Source organism: Rhinoderma darwinii, chromosome 2 (assembly GCF_050947455.1).
Source record: "Rhinoderma darwinii isolate aRhiDar2 chromosome 2, aRhiDar2.hap1, whole genome shotgun sequence".
NCBI classification, from domain to species: domain Eukaryota; kingdom Metazoa; phylum Chordata; class Amphibia; order Anura; family Rhinodermatidae; genus Rhinoderma; species Rhinoderma darwinii.
In genome coordinates, this window is record NC_134688.1 from 103,380,223 (window position 1) to 103,405,225 (window position 25,003).

The 25,003-nt window shown below is 44.1% G+C and overlaps 1 protein-coding gene across 1 annotated transcript in view; it reads right to left on the reverse strand.

Annotated features, from left to right (window-relative positions):
* LOC142742359 (inhibin beta C chain-like) overlaps positions 1-24,373 on the reverse strand; it is a 31,590-nt gene extending 7,217 nt beyond the window's left edge. The window contains exons 1-2 of the mRNA XM_075851995.1: positions 24,283-24,373; positions 23,600-23,953 (exon numbers count right to left, since the gene is read on the reverse strand). Of these exons, the coding sequence (XP_075708110.1) occupies positions 23,600-23,945 (346 nt within the window). The 5' untranslated portion in view covers positions 23,946-23,953; positions 24,283-24,373. The remainder of the gene's footprint in view (positions 1-23,599; positions 23,954-24,282) is intronic.
* Between the last annotated feature and the right edge of the window lie 630 nt (positions 24,374-25,003).

A 25,003-nucleotide genomic window follows, 5' to 3' on the forward strand; every position in this document is an offset into this window, starting at 1 on the left:
AGAGACCGTCTGGATCCATGGAGACGGCCGCTGGGAGGTCACCTCAGGGACGGCTGAGTGAGTCTACCACTACTTCTGTTCTGGGGGCGGGTGGGGGGGATGTGGGGGGAATGTTTTCTGTGTTTAATATGCAGTTGTTTTTTAAGGGTATGCAGGAATTTTTTAGTAAAAGTGTGGGGGAGGTAGGTCAGTCCCCGGCGAGGGTGTGGGGTGCTGCTTTTGAGGTGTGTGAAGGTATGTGTGCGGCTAGGATTGCAGTTGCTAGTGTGGTGGAGCATGGTGCGGGGGCTGTGGTGGATGTGGATAAGTCTGTTGATGGGGAGGCTGGTACGTCCAAGAAGGTGATGGATGACGTGCGTTTGGCTGACGCAGCGAGAGGCGAGGTGTATGTGTGCTTTGAGGGCCCGCTTGGGGCACATTTGAAATCAGAGATTAGAGAGAAGATATGGAAGGATGAATACGTGGACATTTTTGCTTTGTTGCCATTGGAAAAGTTTAATCTGGACCGGTGGAAACCGGACGAGAGTAAAAAGGAGGAAGAGGAGCGGCGTCGTTATCGGTTGATTCCTCGTACGTTTGCGAATTTGCTTCAGGCCTTCGCAATTTTGGCTAGCATGGTGGGCGAAAAGGCGCCGGAGAATTGCTCAGCGCTGTTTTGTTACATGGATTCGGCGGGGGAGGCGTACAGGGTGTATTGGGGTAACGCATGGTAGAGGTACGACGACCAATTTTGTCAGCGGAAGGCGGTGCGGCCTTCCTTGAGATGGGATCACAAGGATATTAGTCGTTGGATGCGGTTAATGTCGGCTCCAAAACAGGGGCATCAGCCCTTTCGTGACACAGCCGGCGGTCAAGGGTCAGCAACGAGACAGTCGGCTTCATCTGGAAAAGGATGTTGCTGGCAGTTCAATGAGGGCCATTGTAAATTTGGCTCCGGTTACGGAGGCGCCCATGGTTTGTCCAGATGCTTCACGAAGCATAAGAGCAAACTGGGAGATGCTGAGCAGAAGAGGGGTGACGCCAGTGAGGGTGGAAAGGATGCTTCCATTTTTAAGGGTGTACCCAAATAAGAAGGTGGCGGATTTGTTGTTTCGGGGTTTTGCAGAGGGTTTTCAGATTCCTTGTAATTCTACGGTCCGGGAGGGGGTGTCACGGAACTTGTCGTCTGCCTTAGCGCGCCCCGATTTAGTTACAGAAAAATTGATGAAAGAGGTGGCTTTGGGCTGCAAAGCTGGCCCGTCCCCCCCCCCCCCTGTTCCTGGTTTGCGGGTTTCCCCTCTGGGTTTGGTTCCAAAGAAGGAGGTTAACAAATTCCGCCTTATACATCACCTGTCTTATCCTGAAGGGGAGTCTGTGAATGATGGCATTGATCCTAACCTGTGCGCAGTTAGTTATACTTCTTTCTAGGCTGCAGTCATTTGGGTTCGCAAGTGCGGAAAGGGCTCTCTTTTGACAAAAACCGACATTGAAGCCGCGTTTCGTTTGTTGCCAGTGCACCCGGAGAGTTTTTGATTGTTGGGTTGTTGTTGGCAGTGGGGATATTTCGTTGATAGTTGCCTCCCAATGGGCTGCTCGATTTCCTGCGCTTATTTTGAGATGTTTAGCTCATTTTTGGAATGGGTGGTTCGGCGGGAGGCGCAGGTGCCGTCGGCGTTGCACTATCTCGACGATTTTTTGTTCATCGGTCCTCCAGCTACGTATGTGTGTACAGGGTTGCTTCATGCTATGGAAAAGGTGGCGAGTGACTTTGGTGTGCCGCTGGCGCCCAAGAAATCTGAGGGACCTACAACGGTCATCAAGTTTCTGGGGATCATTATAAACTCAGACAGAATGGAATGTCGTTTGCCTGAGGATAAATTGCTGGAATTTAGAGATTTGGTGGCGCGTGCGTTACGTATATAGAAGATTCCGTTACGGGACTTGCAGTCCTTGTTGGGACGTTTGAATTTTGCATGTCGGATTATGCCAATGGGGCGGGTTTTTTTATAGGCGGTTGGCTAGTGCCACTGCGGGGGTTCGTTCTCCACATCATTTCGTTAGGTCGCCCTGTGAGTTGAAAGCAGATTTGTTGGTATGGGGGGAATTTTTGCAAAGCTACAACGGCCGGTCTGTTCTTATGGATAGGCCTGTATCTAGTGTGGATTTGGAACTCTTTACGGATGCGTCAGGTGCTTGTGGTTTTGGGGCGTATTTCCAGGGGCAGCGGTGCGCGGGTGTCTGGCCTAGTGCATGACAAGAATGTGGGTTTGTCCATAATTTAGCTTTGTTGGAACTGTTCCCGATAGTGGTGGCTGCGGAAATCTGGGGTGATTGTTTGAGAGATAGGAGAGTGCGTTTTGTGTGTGATAATTTGGGAGTGGTTCAGGCCATCGATGCGCAAACGGCGAATTCCCCTCCAGTTGTGCGATTATTTCGGCATTTGGTTTTGAGGGGGCTTGTGCTGAATTCGCATTTTGTAGCAGTTCATGTTCCAGGGGTGCTCAATTCTGTGGCTGATTCCCTTTCTCGTCAACAGTGGGACATGTTTCGTCTGCTGGCGCCGGGGGAAGAGACTCACGGCATTGCTTGCCCAGAGCATCTTTGAAAGGTGAAATGACGGTGGCGATGTCGTTAATTAGACGGTCAGTTAGTGGGGCTACGTGGAAGGGGTACAGTGCGGTTTGGGAAGCCTTGTTAGGGAGTGCGCAGGTGAGTATTGATGCCGGGATCGGTTGGCATGCTTGTTGTACTTTATAGGTAATTCTTACAGTGAGGGGGTGTCGGCTTCGGGGGTGTCTAGGCGATTGTCGGCACTAGCTTTTTGGTTTAGACTTTTTGGTTAGGCAGGCGATGAAGGGTTTTCAGAGGGGTTCCGTGTTTAGGGATTATAGGAAACCGGTATCTTTTGATCTCTTGGAATCTCTTTGTGGGCATATGCAGGCTGTTTGTGTGTGGGGGTTTGAAGTTCAATTGTTTACGCTGGCTTTTTCTTTAGCTTTCTTTGTGGCGTTCCGTATATCAGAGTTGGTGGCGGCAAGTAAGCGGGTGTCTGGGGGTTTATTGTTCATAGATGTTGCATTGAAAGCGTCCTCCATGTCATACTTGCTCCGCAGATCAAAGACAGACCAAGCGGGGAGATGTTTTTTGGTGCACCTACAGGCGTTACCAGGGTCTAGGGTATGCCCGGTTCGCTGTTTTCAAGATTTTGTGTCAGTTAGGCCTGAGGGGCCGGTATCTTTGTTGGTTCATGCGGATGGTCTGTCGCTGTCAAAATATCAATTTGTGCAGGTTTCTCTAAAATGTATCCTGTTGTCTGGGTGGGTGGGATCGGAATATATCTCTCATTCGTTTAGAATTGGCGCAGCTACGGAAGCGCCTAGGTGGGGTTTATCCCTGGCTATGGTTAAAAGGATAGGTAGGTGGGAGTCAGACAGATATAGGATTTATATCCGGCCTCATTTGCTTTAGGGCGGTTGGGGAGAGGAGAGTTATGTTACAGGTGTGGTTGATTTGCATTACCTTACTCTTGTTATGTATTTCATTTTAGGTGCAGGCCCCTGCTTGGTATGGATAATGGGGCACTCCTACGTGCACTGGGGAGGTGTTCGGGCTGATGTTCGCCCGGCTGGACGTCAGTTGGGCTTCGCCCAGTACGACGTTCAGGTCAGATGGTTGGGTTTGAGGGGCATGCTTTGGTGCAGGCTGTTGGCAGAGCTTCAGTTTTATTCAGGTTTGGATAGGGCACCTGATATTTTGGTCATTCACATTGGCGGGAATGATTTGGGAAAAAGGTCATCCAGGGATTTGATGAGGGATGTCAAGCTGGACCTTTTGTGTTTGTGGTCCTCATTTCCTGGTCTGATCATTGTATTGTCAGACATTGTTGCCCGCAGGGCGTGGAGACAAGCCCGTTCAGTGCACATTCTGAACCGAGCTAGGGCGAAGGTGAAAAAAGTAGTGGGAAAGTTTGTCGCTCGCAATGGTGGTGTGATGGTGCGCCATAGGGAATTCGAGGGGGCCGAGGTCGACTTTCTTCGGTCTGACGGGGTGCACTTAAATGATGTGGGGTTGGACATGTGGACTCTGGGCATTCGGGACGGTTTGGAAAAAGCCCTACAGTTGTGGAGGGATGTCCATGTGTAAAGTGTCACACATGAATGTCATGGCGGTAGGAGGAGGGGTCTTTAAAGGCACGGAATGGGAAGAAGGAGAACAACATATAAGATTGTTGTAAAAGAACTCGGGGCATTTAACCCTGTGTAGTATTGTAGGGGCTGGGAGTGGTTACCCAACTTGTTTTATACATTCCTGATGGGCAGGGTCCCCAGGAAGGGTAGGTCTTGGATATGGTTGGTGCCCTTGGGTCAGGTGCAGTACAGCTGTAGGGCAATAAATTCCAGACCTGACAAGGAAAGGATGGAGTTAAAATATAACGCTTGAAGTGCCTTCAAGGATCCTTTAACAGTGGAATGTTTGCAGAATAGTGCAGGATGTTAATTTATAAAATGTTTGTTATATTATGGTTATGCTATTTGATTGCATTTGAATATTTTGTGTATTTAATAAATGGCTGCTGTGACCTTTACACCAATTTCAAGTTGTTGTCCCTTATTGGGTTACTGGTGGTGGGAGGTCATAGATAGCAAAAACATCAAACATACCTTAAATAGGCTCTGTCACCACATTATAAGTGCCCTATCTTCTATATAATGTGATCGGCACTGTAATGTAGATTGCAGCAGTGTTTTTTATTTAGAAAAACTATCATTTTTGACGGAGTTATGACCTATTTTAGCTTTATGCTAATGACTTTCTTAATGGACAACTGGGCGTGTTTTACTTTTTGACCAAGTGGGCGTTGTGGAGATAAGTGTATGATGCTGACCAATCAGCGTCATACACTTCTCTCCATTCATTTACACAGCACATAGTGATCCTGCTTTGTTCACTATGGGCTGTCACATACACACACATTAACGTTACTCAAGTGTCCTGACAGTGAATAGACATCACTACCAGCCAGGATGTGATGTCTATTCAGAATCCTGACACTTCTGTAACGTTTGTGGTTGATTTACAGCACAGCAAGCGTAAGCTAATTTTAAATGACAGTTTACAGCGTAATCTCGCGAAATTGCGCTTGCCTTGCTGTAAATCTCACACAAATGTTACCAAAGTGTCAGGATTCTGAATAGACATCACGTCCTGGCTGGTAGTGATGTATATTCACTGTCAGGACACTTGAGTAACGTTAATGTGTGTGTGTATGTGGCTGCACATAGTGATCTAGCTAGATCACTATGTGCTGTGTAAATGAATGGAGAGAAGTGTATGACGCTGATTGGTCAGCGTCATACACTTTTCTCCATAACGCCCACTTGGTCAAAAAGTAAAACACGCCCAGTTGTCCATTAAGAAACTCATTAGCATAAAGCTAATATAGGTCATAACTCCGTCAAAAATTATCGTTTTTCTAAATAAAAAACACTGCTGTAATCTACATTACAGTGCCGATCACATTATGTAGAATATAGGGCATCCATAATGTGGTGACAGAGCCTCTTTAAGTCAAGTAAGCCCAACGTAATGTAGGCGCAGGCGTAATGGAGAGAGCGCATGACAAGGTGGTTTGGGTATAGCTATAGTTAGGGGCTAAGTTGAAAGGGGGTTAAAGTGCTAAGGAAAAGGGGGTTTGGCATAGGGGTGGATCTTTAAGATGAGGGAGGAGTATGGGGTATATAAGCCCTGGTGGGATAGAGGCAGCACTCTTTCCCGCTGGACAACAGAAGAAGGAATATTCCCGCCCGCCCTCCCTTATTTTCTCTCTTTATGTTGCGGCAGGTGGAGTTGTGATTTGTCACAGTGGCGTTTGCGGTAGAAGGAGGGGTCTTTAAAGGCACGGAATGGGAAGAAGGAGAACAACATATAAGATTGTTGTAAAAGAACTCGGGGCATTTAACCCTGTGCAGTATTGTAGGGGCTGGGAGTGGTTACCCAGCTTGTTTTATTTATTCCTGATGGGCAGGGTCCCCAGGAAGGGTAGGTCTTGGAGATGGTTGGTGCCCTCCGGTCAGGTGCAGTACGGCTGTAGGGCAATAAGTTCCTGACCTGACAAGGAAAGAATGGAGTTAAAATATAATGCTTGAAGTGCCTTCAAGGATCCTTTAATAGGGGAATGTTTGCAGAATAGTGCAGGATGTTAATTTATAAAATGTTTGTTATATTATGGTTATGCTATTTGATTGCATTTTTATATTTTATGTATTTAATAAATGGCTGCTGCCTTTACACCAATTTCAAGTTGTGGTCCCTTATTGGGTTACTGGTGGTGGGAGGTCATAGATAGCAAAAACATCAAACATACCATAAGTCATGCAGCTAAAACTAATAAAGCAACTTTGCAAATAATCGTGATTAAAAATGTTCTACCCTTTTGTGTCTACAGTTCCTATGCAGACATATGTGTCTCCAAGTTGACAGAGTAAATGTAAACCTATTGTTACGTCTATGGCCGCGGCCCGTCATTCTGACTTACCCTATGACGGCCGCGGCCATGGACACGTGAGTTCTCTGCGGCGTCTCCCTCCTGTGAGACGCCGGCACTCACTTCCTGGATCTGAGACTGTCTCCCGCAGGGCGCGCGTGCCCTCGCGTGCATGGCCTTAAAGGAAGGAAGTCTGCAATCAGTCCAGAATGCTGCTGGACTATAAAAAGGGCTCTGCTCTCTTGATCATTGCTTGAGCTTTGTTGTGTACCTAAAGTTTGTCTTGCAAATCGTCTCCTAGTGTTTTCCAGTTCCCAGTGTTACCCGTTCCTGCTGCCTGTACACTGTATCCTGTGCTACCGTGCCTCTGTGCCATATAGAGTTGAAGTCAAGTTGTGACTTCCGCTGCATCCACTGTGTCACATCCCACCGGTTGTCCGTCTACTGCCGGTGCCTTATCTTCAGCCTGAATGACCGCTACTGTCTACATTGCCTCAGGTACCCTTTCTGGACTATAGACTTTGTACTGTACCTGCTTGGCCAGCTGCTATCCCACTACGCGGTACGGCCCAGTCGGTCCACACCCCGCGCCGTGACACCTATATACAGTATGATCCTGCAGTCATCCTCTTTTACATATATCCCCTACGTCATGCTAATCTAGAAAATGCATGTTTACAAGAAGTAAGAGAGAAATGGAAGAGAATATTACTGCAGGATCGCACTACACAGGGTTTGTAGACTTTAACCTTCTTCTGTTCCTCCATATGCCTACAATTTCGTATGGAATCTGCCGGAAAATTTTTATTAAAACATTCCATCGGATTTCTTATATACCGAGACTCTCACCTCTAGAAGAACTGCTTCTAGGAGTTAATATCTCTGTAAACACGGAGTCCGTAGCCTGTAAGACAGTTCATTGAGGCTTTAGGGCTCCGTATTAAAGGAGTTGTACATGCTACATGCCAGTGTGCATAAGCCCTAAGGGTCCTCTTACAAACTGCTCGTTGATCGGCACTCGTTTGCTCCTTTAACAAGGAAAAATGCATGGGGATGAGCGATCGTTACTACAATCGCTCCTCCTCATACATTTCTATCATGTCGGCAGTACGTCTCCCTTTGTCAAAATATGCGTGCTGTTCCCAAGGATCCCCATACACCTGTATTGTATATCCTGCCCAAAATAAATAAAATCCTCTGGAATCCGCCAGGCTGACCTATTGTTTCTGGCACTGATTCCCTTTTTCAACCTGCTGCCATCTTCTTAGATGCTCTTCTCAGACTTTTTGCCCAAGTAGCCCTATCCTTCCTGAAGGATATTAAAGAGTTTTTCAAGTGATCTGAGCAAAAGCCTACTTACCGCCATGGATGTTGCTAGTCTGTATACCAGTATCCCACATACTGAAGGTATCCAGGCAGTCTTCAACACCATAAAGACTGCAGGAACCTTCACGGATAATGAGGTGACTTTCATAATGGACCTCTTGGACTTTGTACTCATCAATAACTGTTTCCTCTTTGGTGACACATATATTACGAACAAATCTCTGGTACCGCTATGGGTTGTAATGTGATACCTACGTATGCTATTATCTTTATGAATTGTTTTGAAGATTTATATGTTTAGAACTATCCTCTCTTTTCCAAGGTTCAGTTATATCTTAGATATATTGATGATATTATTATGATCCTGAATGACGCTCATGACGAACTTTCTTTATTCATTGCAGATATCAAAAGATCAGTCGGTTCAGTTTGTCTGTCATTAGAAGCTAGTCCATCTAAAATACACTTTATGGATGTCCAAATATAGGTAATCTCTTTAAAATTAAGTTGTGACCTCTACAGCAAACCTCCAGACAAAAATAGATTTACATTACACTAGCTGCCATGCACCATCATTAATCAACTCACCGTCTCTTTCGCAAGCTATACGGGCTAAATAAATCGTTTGTGAAATCGGTCAGTGAAATCAGGGTTCAAGAAATGGCCTCGAAATTTAAACAAAGAGGCTTCCCTGATCGGATATTGAAACCCATATTGCAAAAGATGCAGCTATGGATAGATAAGCCCTTCTCAAACAAAAAGTCAGACAACCAACATAACTTTGTCGCATACCATGTGTCACCACCTACACCTTGAACTCCCAGGAGATCAGGCAGATTATAATTCGACATTGGCATTTAGTGAATAGAAATTACCCAAAACTTTTTTCACAAATGCCTATGATGTCCGGGACAAACTAGTTCACTCAGATTTAAGTCCCCAAAAACGCAGCATACTGATCACAATTACAGGAAGCTAGAACCCAGGTTTTTTCACTTGCCTCAATTCTGCTCAGTGCGGGAATATGAAAAAGGGCTCCACCTTTACCCATCCATGTACTGGGAGAAGATTAAATGTCTTGGGACATTACACATGTGATACAAGCTTGGTCATCTATTTGATTAAATGTCCATGTGGGTTGGCATATATGGGTGAAACTACACAGAGAGCCAAAGATAGGATTTCAAGTCATAAGTGCTCCAATAGGAATAACCTTATAGACCAAACTCTCCCCTTCAATTTCAACTCTTGTGGACATTCTGTACACCAGTTACGTTTTCAGGTTATAGATTGAGTTCCTCCAAAGAGAAGAGGGGGGAACCGAGAACAAATTCTTCTTGACAGGGAATTGAGGTAGATTAAGAAACTCAACACTCCACACCCAGATGGTCTAAATAGGGAGTACATCACTACTTAATCCCTTGTTTAATCGTTTTTCTCTACTATACTTTCATGTATCTAGTAATGGTTGGCTGACCGCCTTGAAGCATTACCATCACTACCATCTACATCAGGGGTCTCAAACTCGGCCGGGTAAGTGGGCCGCATATAGAAAAATTGGGAAGCTGACGGGCCGCATTACTTTCAAATTTGATACAATACAAAATTATTGTTAATCAATTAGTTATTTGAACTACTATAATACTATATTACTATAATAATAATAATACTACATTACTATAATAATAGCGCTAGGTTTAAAATTTGAGATATTTCTCCACCTGCTTATTTCAACAATCCAGCTTTCCAGTTTAAGTGTCGCCAAATGCAGTCCAGCGGCTCAGTTAGCACACATGTCAAGATTGGGCAGCCCCTTTTTAGATAGTGCCGCAGTGCCCTCTGTGGATGCTGCCACAGTGCCCTCTGTGGATGCTGCCGCAGTGCCCTCTGTGGATAATGCAACACACCCCTAGATAAGGCCACAGTGCCCTCTGTAGATAAGGCCACAGTGCCCTCTGTAGATAAGGCCACAGTGCCCTCTGTAGATAAGGCCACAGTGCCCTCTGTAGATAAGGCCACAGTGCCCTCTGTAGATAAGGCCACAGTGCCCTCTGTAGATAATGCAACACACCCCTAGATAATGCCAGTGTCCTCTTCAGATACTGTCACACACCCACTTGTAGATAACGCCACAGTGCCCTCTGTAGAGGCTGCCACAGAGCCCTCTGTAGAGGCTGCCACAGTGCCCTCTGTAGATGCTGCCACAGTGCCCTCTGTAGAGGCTGCCAAAGTGCCCTCTGTAGAGGCTGCCCCAGTGCCCTCTGTAGAGGCTGCCCCAGTGCCCTCTGTAGAGGCTGCCCCAGTGCCCTCTGTAGAGGCTGCCCCAGTGCCCTCTGTAGAGGCTGCCCCAGTGATGTCAGGGGCTTGCCCAGAGCTGGAGTCCCAGGCAGAGCGCTAGTAGGCTCTTCCTGGGACTCCAGCTGTGCTCCTGACATCACTGGGACTCCTGCTCTGGGGAAGCCCCTGACATCATTGTCGATGTATGGACAGCGATGTCAGAGGCTTCCCCAGAGTCCCAGAGCAGAGCCGATAATAGCGCTCTGCCCGGGACTCCGCTCTGGGGAAGACCCTGACACACTGTCCATATATGGGCAGATATGTCAGGGAATTCCACAGAGTCCCGGAGCAGAGCCTGTACTAGCGCTCTGCCCGGGACTCCGGCTCTGGGGAAGCCCCAGACATCGCTGTTCATATGTGGACAGCGATGTCAGGGAATTCCACAGAGTCCAGGAGCAGAGCCGACACCAGCGCTCTGCTCCGCTCTGGGCAAGACCCTGACACACTGTCCATATATGGGCAGCGATGTCAGGGAATTCCACAGAGTCCTGGAGCAGAGCCGACACCAGCGCTCTGCTCCGCTCTGGGCAAGACCCTGACACACTGTCCATATATGGGCAGCGATGTCAGGGAATTCCACAGAGTCCCGGAGCAGAGCCGACACCAGCGCTCTGCTCGGGACTCCGGCTCTGGGGAAGCCCCAGACATCGCTGTTCATATGTGGACAGCGATGTCAGGGAATTCCAGAGTCTCGGAGCAGAGCCGATACTAGCGGCTCTGTGTCCCGTGGGCCGCAGATGACAGCCCCAGGGGCCGCATGCGGCCCCAGGGGCCGCATGCGGCCCGCGGGCCGCGTGCTTGAGACCCCTGATCTACATTGTAACTTTCACCTCCCATGTCTGTTTCTCATTACAGGCTTAGCTACTACAATCATATGGGGACTGCTCATCTTAACCTCAATCATTTTTATTGTAATCTTTCATTGTTTACTATAATGCATTAATGTATGTTATTATGCTTGGATGTATCTATTGGTTGAAGATTACTTTATGTATATGTCTCATCCAATATGGTCTTAAGATGGTGCTCTATATTGTATAAATTCAAATCCATTTGTCACCTTGCTACATAATATGATACTCTATACTGCCATTTATAGCCCATGTTAGTCTATGGACCATTAGTTATGTATCACCTAAACTGAAGTAATTCTTACATTGCCCCCTTGTGGTCATTGGTACGACCTTAGTTTGCTATTAGAAAGCAGCTTCACTAGAGAATGACGTCATTATACTCGGTTTCACTTAACAGCGTCTTTCTAATATGCTACCTACTTCCCTACTCTCCGGCGCGTGATATCAATGCACCGGCGCGTCATCACGCGCCCTAATTGTCGTGACGTTACGGAGCCGTTATGCAGCAACGTGTTGACCTTAAGGTGCTGGAATGTCACCACACCTCCTGCGCATTCTTACACAGCCGTACGCCGTCATCTGGACCTGTATTGTATAAAAAAATTGGATAGCACTCCTGGTAAAGATGTTGAGGTGCTGTGAGGGTTCGGGTTTGGCAAACCCACAATAGTCATTCAGCAAATAACCCAAGCACTCAAACGTATGAATGAATAAGATTCGTATAATTCTTGTATTATTTAATTTTCAGTTTGTTCTTCACTGAAATAAATCTTCACAAAATTTCAGTAATTGCTAACAAGCGATTGTAAATCTTCAGTGATTGCTGACAAGCGATTGTAAATCTCAGTGAGTGATTGCTGACAAGCGATTGTAAATGACGTTTCGGCCAACTCTGGCCTTTTCCAAAACCGCTTAAACTGAATGGAGCTGTGGAACTGTGTAACGAGGCGTCTACCAGACGCTCTGCATGTGTGTCTGCTCGTGCTTGTCAGCAATCACTGAAGATTTACAATCGCTTGTTAGCAATTACTGAAATTTTGTGAAGATTTATTTCAGTGAAGAACAAACTGAAAATTTAATAATACAAGAATTAAACGAATCTTATTCATTCATACGTTTGAGTGCTTGGGTTATTTGCTGAATGGACCTGTATTGGTGACTGGACGCCATAAATATAGCACCAGCACCTTGTGCCTCTCTGCTACTGGTTGCAATACACCAGTCCTGTTTTATTCACACTCTGCATTGCACTAATACAGCGCTTCATTATCAGGTTAGTCTCTATATCTGTGGGCACATCTATATATGCACTTATTTGTATAGGTACTACTTCTATTCCAGTTCTTCTGGCTATGTCTATTGCTTAGGTGCACTGGCCGCTAGTCTCTCCTATTGCTAACCTCCATATAGTTAATTCTACACCTCCATTAGAGTATTACCATATAATCTATGCCTGCTGCGCCTTCATGTCTTCTTTTTTATAACCACAATGATTACCCTCTTTGTTATTGACCACTTGTAAGACCTCTTATATTGAAATATTTGACAAAATGATCAACTAATCTATATCCTTGTGTCTTTTTGGGCTTTGTATTATATCATACCGCTCTAGTATCTATGCAAGTACTTTCCCCTCTTTACCCTTTTTCTCTCCCTGTGCCATACAGTGGCTACCCATGTATGTATATATATCATATGTTCTGTATATGTATTTACACCATATAATTTACTGAGATTTCTCATTTCTGTCTAGCTGGACGAAGGATCTTTATGTATAGATCCAAAACACTAAACACTAAACACTAAAATAAAGCATTGAAAAAGACTAACAAGTTCTAAAGTCTGCAGTGCGGTCTATTTCTTTAAATGTTTGGACAACGATAATATTTCATGCTGCATAAACTATACGATCAGCCAATGAACGAGTGTTTACAGGGCAATGATCGGGAACGGACGTTCATATGAACGCTCATTTGCCGATAATTGTCCCATGTAAAAGGGCCTTTAGTGTCACTATGTTGATAAGCTAAAGACGGTAAAGAGAAATGTTACATTACGGAGCTGTGAACACAACTTATCTTAAAGAGACTCTGTCACCACATTATAAGTGCCCTATCTCCTACATAAGGAGATCGGCGCTGTAATGTAGGTGACAGTAATGCTTTTTATTTAAAAAAACGATCTTTTTTCACAACGTTAGGAGCGATTTTGGTTTATGCTAATGAGCTTTCTTAATGCCCAAGTGGGCGTACTTTTACTTTCGAACAAGTGGGCGTTGTACAGAGGAGTGCATGACGCTGACCAATCGGCATCATGCACTCCTCTCCATTAATTTACACTGCACTAGCGATATAGTTATATCACTATGTGCAGCCTCATACACAAGCCCTAACATTACTACAGTGTCCTGATAATGAATACACATGACCATCCAGCCTGGACGTCATGTGTACTCAGAATCCTGACACTTCTGAATCTTTTTTTGTGAGATTTACAGCAAGTGAAACCAAATCTCGCGAGATTTCGTATCCGTTGCTGGAATCTCACAGAAAAGATTCAGAAGTGTCAGGATTCTGAGTACACATGACGTCCAGGCTGGATTTCATGTGTATTCATTATCAGGACACTAGTAATGTTAGGGCTTGTGTATGAGGCTGCACATAGTGATATAACTATATCGCTAGTGCAGTGTAAATGAATGGAGAGGAGTTCATGATGCCGATTGGTCAGCGTCATGCACTCCTCTGTACAACGCCCACTTGTTCGAAAGTAAAAGTACGCCCACTTGGGCATTAAGAAAGCTCATTAGCATAAACCAAAATCGCTCCTAACGTTGTGAAAAAAGATCGTTTTTTTAAATAAAAAGCATTACTGTCACCTACATTACAGCGCCCATCTCCTTATATAGGAGACAGGGCACTTATAATGCGGTGACAGAGTCTCTTTAAGCTCATAAAGCTTAAAGGGGTTGTCCGAGATACCAAAATTTTTTCAAAAACTGTGTCATACATTACCCCTTATACAGACAACCTAAATAAAGCATTATTTAAAAAAAAAAAATTCTACTTGCCACATTTCTTCTTTGAATTTAGCACAGCTTGTTTACATGCAGTTCAGCTCTGGTTTGTTGATCTTTCCTTGTGATGAAACTTATTTTCCGTGCACGCTCATTGCAGCCTGCAATGAGCGTGCACGTACCTTCCAAGAGTTCATGTGAGCTGTCCTTGCTCCTCCCCGCTGACATCCTTCACTGGACTTGTCTCCTTGCTGACATTCTTGAAGGATGATGAGCAAATGTTCTCCTCCCCATTATGTTTTTCACATTTATGTTTTCTTTCTCTTTTCAGGTCTATAAACCTCTGCGTGTCTACCCTCACCCTCGTCCACCCTCTTCTATCTCATGTCTCTCTCCACTAAGGCTATGTTCACACAGAGTTTTTTACAGGAGGAATATCTGCCTCAAAATTCCGTCTTGAAGTTTGCGGCAGATTTACCTCTCCCTGCACGTTGATTTTTGCGTCGTTTTTCCCGGCGTTTTTTGTGGCGTTGTTTGCGGCTTTGTTTGCGTTTTTGTTTGCCGCTTTGTTCGCGGCGTTATTCGTTTCGTTTTTCGTGCCGTTTTTTGCGTTTTTGTTTGCTGCTTTGTTTGCGCCGTTTTTCGCTTCGTTTTTTTGCGTCGTTGTTTGCGGTTTTTTTTGCTGCGTTTTTCGTTGCGTCTTTCGTGGCGTTTTCCCTGTTGTTTTTCGTGGTGTTCTTTGCCTCTTTGTTTGCGGCTTTTTTCGCAGCTTTTTTTGCAATGTTTTATTGCGGCATTTATCGTAGCCTTTTTTGCGTCGTTTTTCGCGTCTGTTTTTTGCGGCGTTGTTTGCGGCTTTTTTTGCTGCGTTTTTCGCATCGTTTTCCGTGGCGTTTTTCGCCCGCGGCAATTGAGCGCCGCGGGCATAAAACAGCGCGAAATACGCTTTCTCTGCCTCCCACAAGTCAATGGGAGGTCAGAGGCGTAAACGCCCGAAGAAAGAGCATGTTATTTCTTTTTCCCGCAAGGCAGTTTCGCTGCTCGCAGGAAAAAGACGCCGACGCCTCCCATTGAAATCAATGGTACGCATTTTCGGGCCGTTTTTGACGAGTTTTGCGACGCTGTTTCCGCTTAAAAAAAACTCGTCAAAATACTCCGTGTGAACTTAGCCTAATGCTGCCTCTGTTATTGTACTTCATGTACCATTCCTCCTCCTCACATGCACTTTGTGCTGTGAGGAGGAGTAATTTTATTACATAGATGACACACTACCCCTCCCTCCAACTGTACCTAGCGCTATTGTGAGTAGCGCTATTGTAACTTATCGGAGTAGTGGAATCCCACTATGGTCGGGGATTCCGCTCCTGCACGCTTTGCTTGGACATAGACCTAGGCAGAGACATGAAGCAATCCGTTGTGGACCGGAATCATAGTGGCGCTGTCTACCTAAGGGCGGATTTACACGATCGCCATATACGTCCGTGCAACCCGCGTGTTTTTCACGCGTGTGGCATGGACCTATGCAAGTCTATGGAGCAGTGCAGACTGTCCGTGATTTTTGTGCAGCGAGAGTCCGCAGCGTGAAACATACTGCATGTCCTCTATTGGTGCGTTATCATGCACCTACACTCACATTGAAGTCAATGCATGCGTGAAAACCACGCACCGCACACGCGTGTTTGGTGCGTGATTTACACAGCAATTTTTTGTAAAAAAGAAGAAAAAAATGGGCTGGCTTTGTGAGTGCATGAATAACGCATGACAATCGAAAAGCACACTGATGCATAAGGGCGGATTTACACGAGCGTGTGCGTTTTGCGCACGCAAAAACCGTGGTGTTTTGCGTGCGCAAAATGCACTTGACAGCTCCGTGTGCCCTGTTCATATGGTGCGCGGCTGCATGGTTTTCGTGCAGTCGCCATCATTATGACACTCCGTTTGGATGTTTGTAAACAGAAAAGCACGTGGTGCTTTTCTGTTTACATTCATTCTTTTACAGCTGTTGCGCGAATAACGCTTGTCCCACGGAAGTGCTTCCGTGGGGTGCGCCTGATTTTCACGCACCCATTGACTTCAATGGGTGCGTGATGCGCGAAAAACGCCGAAATGTAGAACATGTCGCGAGTTTTACGCAGCGCACACACGCTGCGCAAAAATCACTGACAGTCTGCACGGCCCCATAGACTAGCATAGGTCCGTGTGTAATCTTAGGATATGTTCACACGGCAGCGTCCGTAACGGCCGAAATGACAGTGCTGTTTCCAGGAGAAAACAGCCCCGTCATTTCAGCCGTAACGGCATGTGCAGGCGCTTGAACGCCGCGTCCATTATGGACGTAACTGGAGCTGGTTTTCCATGGAGTCCATGGAAAACGGCTCCATTTACGTCTGAAGAAGTGACATGACACTTTTTTGGCGCGGGCGTCTATTTACGCGCCGTCTTTTGACAGCGACGCGTAAATATACGCCTCGTGTGAACAGACAAACGTCAGCCCATTGCTTTCAACGGGCAGATGTTTGTCAACGCTTTCAAGCCGTAATTTTGGACGTAATTCAGGGGTTAATACGCCCGAATTACATCCATAAATAGGCCGTGTGAACATACCTTTATACAGGAATAAAAAGAATGTCATCTGGGGTCCTGTATCTAAGCCTACATTGTGTTAGGCTTAGATACAGGCTCCATGTGTGACACTGTTTGTTAGACCCTGTATCTAAGCCTAACAATGTAGGCTTAGATACAGGACCCCAGAAGATCTTAACCAGTTCAGGACCGGGCTTTTTTGCGCCTTCAGGACCAGAAACCGTTTAGCCATTCATAGCACGTGTTAGTTAAATGGCTATAACTTTTTTATTTGTTGGCCAACGACGTGATTTTTGCGACGTTTTTTCCGTAGACAATGTAGGTTTATTTTTTTATCGTTTTTATACACACCTTTTTTGCCATTTTTGAATTTTTATTCATAAAGTTTGAAAATAATAGTAAAAAAATACGCTTTTTTACGTTTCAGCTATTTTTTTTTTGGTAATAACATAGTTTTACCCTAAAATAGACCTTTTATTTGTGATCGTCATTGTCTACCGTAAATTTTAATATATTACATGTCTATATTAGGGTAATTGGGTCAGCGCTAGCATTACAACAATGATTGGCGGGGGGGGGACGTTTTTTTTGGGGGTGGGTATTTTATGTGTATTTATTATTTACATTTTTTTTGCACTTTACTTTATTATTTTTTTTATTACAATGGTCTGTCCCTCAAAGGTCAAAAAAGACCTTTGGGGAACTTTTAATATTTTTTTTCTCTCTTTAAGGCCTCATGCACACGACCGTATTTTTTCACACCCGTAAATACTGGCGTAAATACGGGTCCGGTGTCACACGTATTCCACCCGTTTTGCACCAGTATTTACGAACCCGTGCTCGTAAATATGGGTCCGGTGTCACACGTATTCCACCCGTATTTACGAGCACGTTTTTGGCAGCAAAATAGCACTGCACTAATCGGCAGCCCCTTCTCTCTATCAGTGCAGGATAGAGAGAAGGGACAGCCTTTTCTGTAATAAAAGTTAAAGAAATTCATACTTACCGGCCGTTGTCTTGGTGACGCGTCCCTCTCTTCACATCCAGCCCGACATCCCTGGATGACGCGGCAGTCCATGTGACCGCTGCAGCCTGTGATTGACCTGTGATTGGCTACAGCGGTCACATGGCCTGAAACGTCATCCAGGACGTCGGCCCGGATGTCGAGAGGGACGCGTCACCAAGGCAACGGGCGGGAGACCGGACTGGAGAAGCAGGAAGTTGTCGGTAAGTATGAACGTCTTTTATTTTTATTTTTTACAGGATAGGGGATACATGTCTTTTGTTTATGGCAGAGCGGGGAGATACCTCCCCGCTCTGCCATAGTTTTCATTGTAGTCCCGGCGGTAGTTACGCCACTGGGCTGTGGCCTGCAGACCGGGTAGTCCCCTGACCTCGCCTCACCTCGCAACGCTCCCGTAATCACGGGTGAACACACGGAGCCACCCATGATTACGGGAGCCCCATAGACTTCTATGGGATGCCCGTGCCGTTATTACGGCATGAAATAGGGCATGTTCTATCTTTTTTAACGGCACGGGTACCTTCCCGTGAGCAAACGGGAAGGTACCCGTGGCTAACAGAAGCCTATGAGCCCGTTATTGCGGGTCGTAATAACGACCCGCAATAACGGGTGTTTTTACGGTCGTGTGCATGAGGCCTTACACCATGTTTTTCCACTGTAACTGGAGCGGCACAGCAGCCCCAGTTACAGGGAAAATCAGCCCTCTCATAGTGACGATTGTCACTAACTGGGCTGTGCTGGGTCTAGTAAGACCAAGCAGCAGTCTGTCAGTAACGGCACCCGGCGATCATGTGACCAGTCACATGATCAACGGGAGGAATAGAGACAGCGCCGCTGCTGCTGTCTCTATTCCTATACACAGCGTTCATTGAACGCTGTGTAAAAAGACATCGGAGAGGGCAGAAACAGCGAAAGCTGCTTCTATCTTCTCCTCAGCGTCCCCTGCAGTCACTGACAGCCGGAGACCCGACATTCAGCTGCCCGATCGCGCGGACAGCAAGTTAAAACCCGAGCCGTAAAAAGTCTATGCCTCGGGTTTTAAGGACCCGTCCCTGACCGCTGGCCGTAAAAACACAGCCAGCGTTCGGGAACAGTTGTTAAACAGTGTACTATTATAGGCTCTGCTCCGGGACTCGCCTGACTAGCGTAGTGCGGCTCCTCCTTGGGCCTGCTCGGTCCTACGGCGCAACGGTGTCCCGCGGGCCGCAGATAACAGCCTCAAGGGCTGCATCCTGTTGTATAATCCCCTATCAAAGCCTACTATGTGTAGGCTTTGATAGGGTAAGAACTAAAAGTACAGATGCCACTGTACCTCGTCGACTGGGCTAGTCCGCAGGTGCCGTCCCTTTTCACTTTTTTCACTGTGAACACGCATAGGCGCGCTCACAGTGAAAAGCTGCATAGGCTGGGCGGGCAGTCATGAACGAGCACCCGCAGATACTACACGTCACCAGTGACGTGTCGTATCCCATCCGAGGTCTCGCTGGGGCGAGACCATGTGATCGGGATACGACACGACAGTGGAGGAGGAAGAAAAAGTGACGTCAGAAGACATGTGATCGGAAGAAAAGAGCTGCCAGAACGGAGAACAGAAGCAAGATTGCACAGGTAAGTATATTATTCAATAGTTAATATGTGCATTGTGAGTTTAAATTTAAAGTAAAAATATATCTCGGACAACAGCTTTAAGTTCAAGGTTCATACAAGAACAAGAGTTCAGTCTCCTGATTTTGCTTGTTTATAAACTGGTAAAAAAAATAAAAAAAACATGGTGGCACACTATTCTATGAAATACATTAAATAGAAGCCACTACCTTTTTTCTTGTGGAGAAACCCAATTCTAAATTAATGTCTATTAAACGTACAAAAAGAGGATTTCCCAAAGAGCAAACTACAGCAACAATAATTATATATCCTTGGGCACCTTGCAACATACAAAACTTATAAAGCCCTTAGAATAAAATAACTAACGTAATGTAGATCCCTCAGTTAAAGTGGATCTGACAGCTGAATATTCTGTCCTATGTAAGGGCAGCATATTACATCTAGATGTCAGTAATTCTACTTTTCAAAATGGTAAAAAAAATCTGATGTTTTGGTAATGAGAGCAATGAAAGAATACAGGAGACTCAGAATTATGTGTCTGGCTATTCAAAAGAGGAGAACTCCCCCCCCCCCCCCCCCCATTTCTGGAGGTGATAATCCAAAAGATTGTATATGGGTTCACACAAACTGCCACATTATTACCGACTTTTATGGAGTTTGTGCAGATGCACAACCACATTTTTTAAAAACAGGGTTTTGTTTTTTTTACAAAAAAGGAGCATGGCAATGTCAGCAACTTGTTTCCCATCATATGCAAACTTGTTTGTGGGACCAGGTAAAAACACATTGCACCGTGATTGAGGGATATGCAGTCTCTTGGACGCCCTTCACCTTTTCTGGAAAAACCAAATGACAACAATCTGAATATCAAATTAACTCATGTAAAACTGAAGGATAGCAGTCACGTACCACAAGGTAAATCCTCTAATTAGGAATCGGACTGGTGCTGGCAAGACTGGGGCGCATAATCTAAGGGATTCCCAGGTTTCACGTTTTAACCTCCGTACAGAGATGTGGACTTCGGTCACAGTCCCCAAAATAGTCTCGGATTGACAGTGATAACATAGCAGATAGTTGAGCTGTGGTCGGAACCGGAGTTCATTACCAGGAGGGCAGGCAGGATGCAACAAGTCAGGGAATGGGGCAGGAATAAAGACAAGATCAAGCCAAAAGACATGTAGCAGTGCAGCTACCAAGGGGCAGAATTTGTGCCCAGAATTATATATTTAAAAGGAATGTTACAAGAGAAAGTGTCCTTTCTCCTTATTTATTAGGCAAGAAACCTGGAAAAAGGTCTGGGTTGCTGGAGTGGAAGAGAATAGTAAAAGTTCCACTCCGTCTTTAGTACAGTCCAGGGTTTGGGCTGCCTTATGAGTTTCATTAGCTGCCAGCTGTGAGAACTCCTTTAAGAAAGGTGTGATCTATTCATACAAGGCTCCCAGTCTAGAGAAGACAGGCATTGCCGGCCTGTGGGAGTCAGAAGTTGTGGTAAGAACACATGTTTGTTGTGAGGTGCTGGGCAGAAGGCCTTTCACCCTGATAGCTAGGGAAGCTGTATGCTTATTTAGAGGCTGGACGGCCTAGGGTTTATTTTGATCTGTTTTGCAAAACCGCTTTTCATGTATGAAGGCAATAAAGCTGGTTGCGGCCAGTTTCAAACCGAATCCACTGTGTTGGAGTGAAAATTCTTAACTGTGCCAACCATCTTGACTCTGGAGATGGCAATCCTGTGAGCTAACTTACCCAAAGTTGTCACAGACAGGAAGAAGACAAAGGTCAGATCAATAATAGAACTACAAGTAATATGCAAGCTATCCAAAGACAAAAATATGGTCAGAAACAATAATCGAACTACAAGTACTAGGCAAGGTATCCAAATAACTAGACAGAAACATGGTCAGGAACAAGCCAAGGTAAACCAACAATAGTCAACAATCAGAAGCAAAATCAATACCAACAATAACAACAGAGCCAGGAAGGAAATACCAAAATCCACAGACAATAAGTGTAAGATCTGACTGGGTTTAAGGCTGGATTCCCACGTCGCTGTAAATGTGTATTTAGCCTCAATGCACATCAAAACCATGCCATTTTGCCATGATTTCACCCCCGAATAGCAGGGTCATGAGGACCTAGCCTAAGACTTCTATCACACAGCAGTATTTTGCTCAGTATTTTGGATCAGTATTTGTGAGCCAAAACCAGGAGTGGTTCCATAACATGGAAGACGTACAAATCTTTTCATTATACATTTACTCTGTTTACGTTTTACTCCTGGTTTTGGCTTCCAAAATTACTAAAGTAAAATACTGACCAAAATGCTGCCATGTGAAAGTGACCTAAATAGCAGGCCTGATGGGATCATCAGAAAAAGCTGCCCAGACACAGAGCTCAGAACCAGAAAGAATTAACAATTACTCTGAAAAAAGAACAGAACTAAACAGAAACCTGGAGAGGTATGTAACAGCAGCATTCATTTTTTTGGAGATATTAAAATGAATGCGGACGACATAGGTCAAGTGCACACAACAATGTTTCGTAAGCAACACCAGTGTGAACTCAGTTGTACATGCCAAGTCATCTAATCCTGATCATACGTGCCATCCCCACAGGTCAATTTCTAAAAGCCAGAGGAATCTGTGATTAGGTGAATGAACTTAAAAACGCATAGGATTTGAATCACAGATTTTGAGACGGGGCTATGAACAATTGTACACGAACAGAGGTTATGAACGGGTAAAGGATGAGGAGAGAAACCACCTACTTATCCCTAATGTATATGCGCTTAGTGACAATCAGGTCCGACTGAACCTAACTTATCACACCAGGTGGAATGATATGATGGGATATTCAAACACTATTGGCCCATACTGACACACGGAGGATTTTACCTCCCCAGCCAAAAGTGACAAACAAACGCAGTAGTACCTTTGATGATATACTAGTACGGCGCCATTATGTACCACCAAGATCCACGTTTGTTTTGGCTCACTGGGTCCCAAGTGGGGATCTTCTGTATATGAGATTGTTCGGCCTGTAGGCATATAACTAAAACTGAAACATTTCATGATACCACAGGGGTAAATGAATACTGTATTGTACATTCCATAACCTGTAAGACGTCATCAGTCATCTACTATGCCACTTGCCCGTGAGGCCTTATCTAAATTGACCTGAAATACAGAGAGATTTGTGTACAAATTCTTGAAGATATCTAAGACATGAATGCAGAAAATGCAAATCTGTACCCAGACATTTCAGTGACTATCACCAAGGTAAGTGGATGAATTTGAGAGACCGAGATATTGACCAGAAATATCTTGGGGTGGATATTATGAAAATATTGGCGCAGGTAGTGTGTAAATGAATCGCTACAATTAAGACCGTGTTCCCACAAGGATTGAATGAGAAATGGGGATTTGCATTCTTCCTGTAAGTTCATTATGTTGCATTGATGAGATTTTGCCTGAGGTATACATTATGTATATAGGGTATGTCGTTTTTAATTTAATTGTAAAGGGAGGCCAATTATAATGTTTACAAAACGGTTATGGCAGTGGAAACTTTGGTAGTGTTTATGGCATGACTGATTATTGGTTATGCCCACATATTAAATTGTGTATGGTGTTATATGGTGCTGGGTGCAGTATTTATTTTCGATGGGAAACATGCAAGTGGGACTCATGCAAACTATTGAAGAGAAATATACTGTAAATGTTGGACCTAAATCTATATTAATCTGGATAAACACTTTAATAACAATTACTGTATTATTATTTTTTGGAACCGATCTACCTTATAAAGCATGACCTTGCATCAAAGGCAATTTAGGTAAGTGAAATACAAGTTATGATAATGAATTCATTTTTACCATACAGTAGATCTTGGTACAACCAGGCCCAGAATATTTTATAGTGGCCTTATTTATTCACTGATATTGTTATTTATTATTATCGATACCATTTTTACATTTATGACTATATCTGATTAATACCCTGTAGTAGCCTCCACCTACACTGCTTTTATATGTGTCTTGATGTGTACTTGTTTTTTAATTAAGGAATTGTGTTAGATGTATTTCTTACATTATATAATAAAGTTATGACTTGTATACTTTTCATCAGTTGTTTTTCCTTTGTTTTGGCTTTAGAGGTTTTACAAATTATTGTCTGTCTATTATAAAACAAAAACTCTACTTATAAATAAGACATTAAATGAATTGAGATAATAAAACATTTTACTAATAAATAAAAAATATATATGACCTAATGATGCATAAAACGGCATAAACTAGCATAATGGGCTTAGCAGGAATATCAGGATATACATTGACATATGTTGTTCTATACATACATGTTAATAAGCTCCTCTATACTCATATTATTGCATACCTATTTCAGCAAAGCTGATGACTTCATAGGTTTGACCAATATCCAGTTCCTTGTCCCTTTTACCAGTCTTTATTGGCAAGTCTAGTGAATTGTCTTCATCCAACTCAATGTTCAACCGTAGCAAAGCCTGTGCCAGATTCTCCCTAGACACAGCTTGTGAAATGTTTGGCCGCTGGCGCAAGTGAAGTTTGTTTAGAATGTTCTGCTTGGCCACTTCCAGAAGTATTTCTTTCTCAGCTTCAGGCTCCATCGGTTGGTTGAAAACGCTACAAGATGAGCAGGAAAATGTTGCCAGTGATGCCTGCATAGTAACCAGTATTAGGGGTAAAGCCATATGGACTGACATGATGGTATCTGCAGAGAAGACACAACAGTTCAGCAAATACAAAATATAATTATCAGCTAAAAACATAGTCCTATGATCTCTTTTTAGTGCACATTAGTCTAGAAAACACTTAAGTCAAGAGCCTGGCTACTATTTTATTCTGTTACATGATATCAAAATAACACATTTTAATAACAAATTTCACATTGTTTGGCAGGTGATTGATTATTTTCTCTACAACTGTAAATTAAATAATAAACTAAACTTAAAGTAAAAGTAATAAAGTAACATAACAACGGTATGCTCTGCCGTCCATAATTGGATAAAAGTAAATACTATAAAAAATAAGTCTGGTTACAAGTATTCCTGGCTTGGAGATCTGGAGCTGGTGATTGCTTCGCTCTGCTTTCTGCTCTGACTCTGGTGTCCTTTGAAATTAGGAGGAAACTAAATCCAAAAGTGCAAAGTTTTCTATTATTTTAGCTTTGTTTTTCAACCAAACAAAAAATCAACAAAAGCTGTATGAGAACAGCAAATATACACAATGCGGTGACCTCAGAAGAGCTAGCAGAGCACAGTTAACCCTCTCTGATCTTTCATCTATTCTATGGGCAACATTTGTCAAAGTGGAGTGTTATAAGAAAAACAAAACATATCAAAATAACACTATAAATAACTAGACAAAATACTTTATGTTTATTGTATCTAATGTGTATGCATATTATAATCCAAATTATTATTTTACTATTGTTAGTATTCAGCCCACCTTCGTTATTTATTGTACTTACGGTAAACATATTTTCGGCAGATTTATTATTGTATTTGCACCTCGGTTCTGGCGTTTCGTGCACCTATTTCTTGATGCATATATTGTCGGTCAAATTAAATAATGCGTGCGCCAGAAAAAAACTTGCTTTCAGACATGTTCGACACATCGGGTCACATAATTATAATATGGCCTTTGATTTGTCAAGTTATGAATTGTGCCAGATTTAAAACTTGTGTGTGCCAGTTTTGTGGCGCAGAACACTGCTGTAAAGTATTCCACCCAAAAGGGGTTGTGTAAAGCAGGTAAAGGA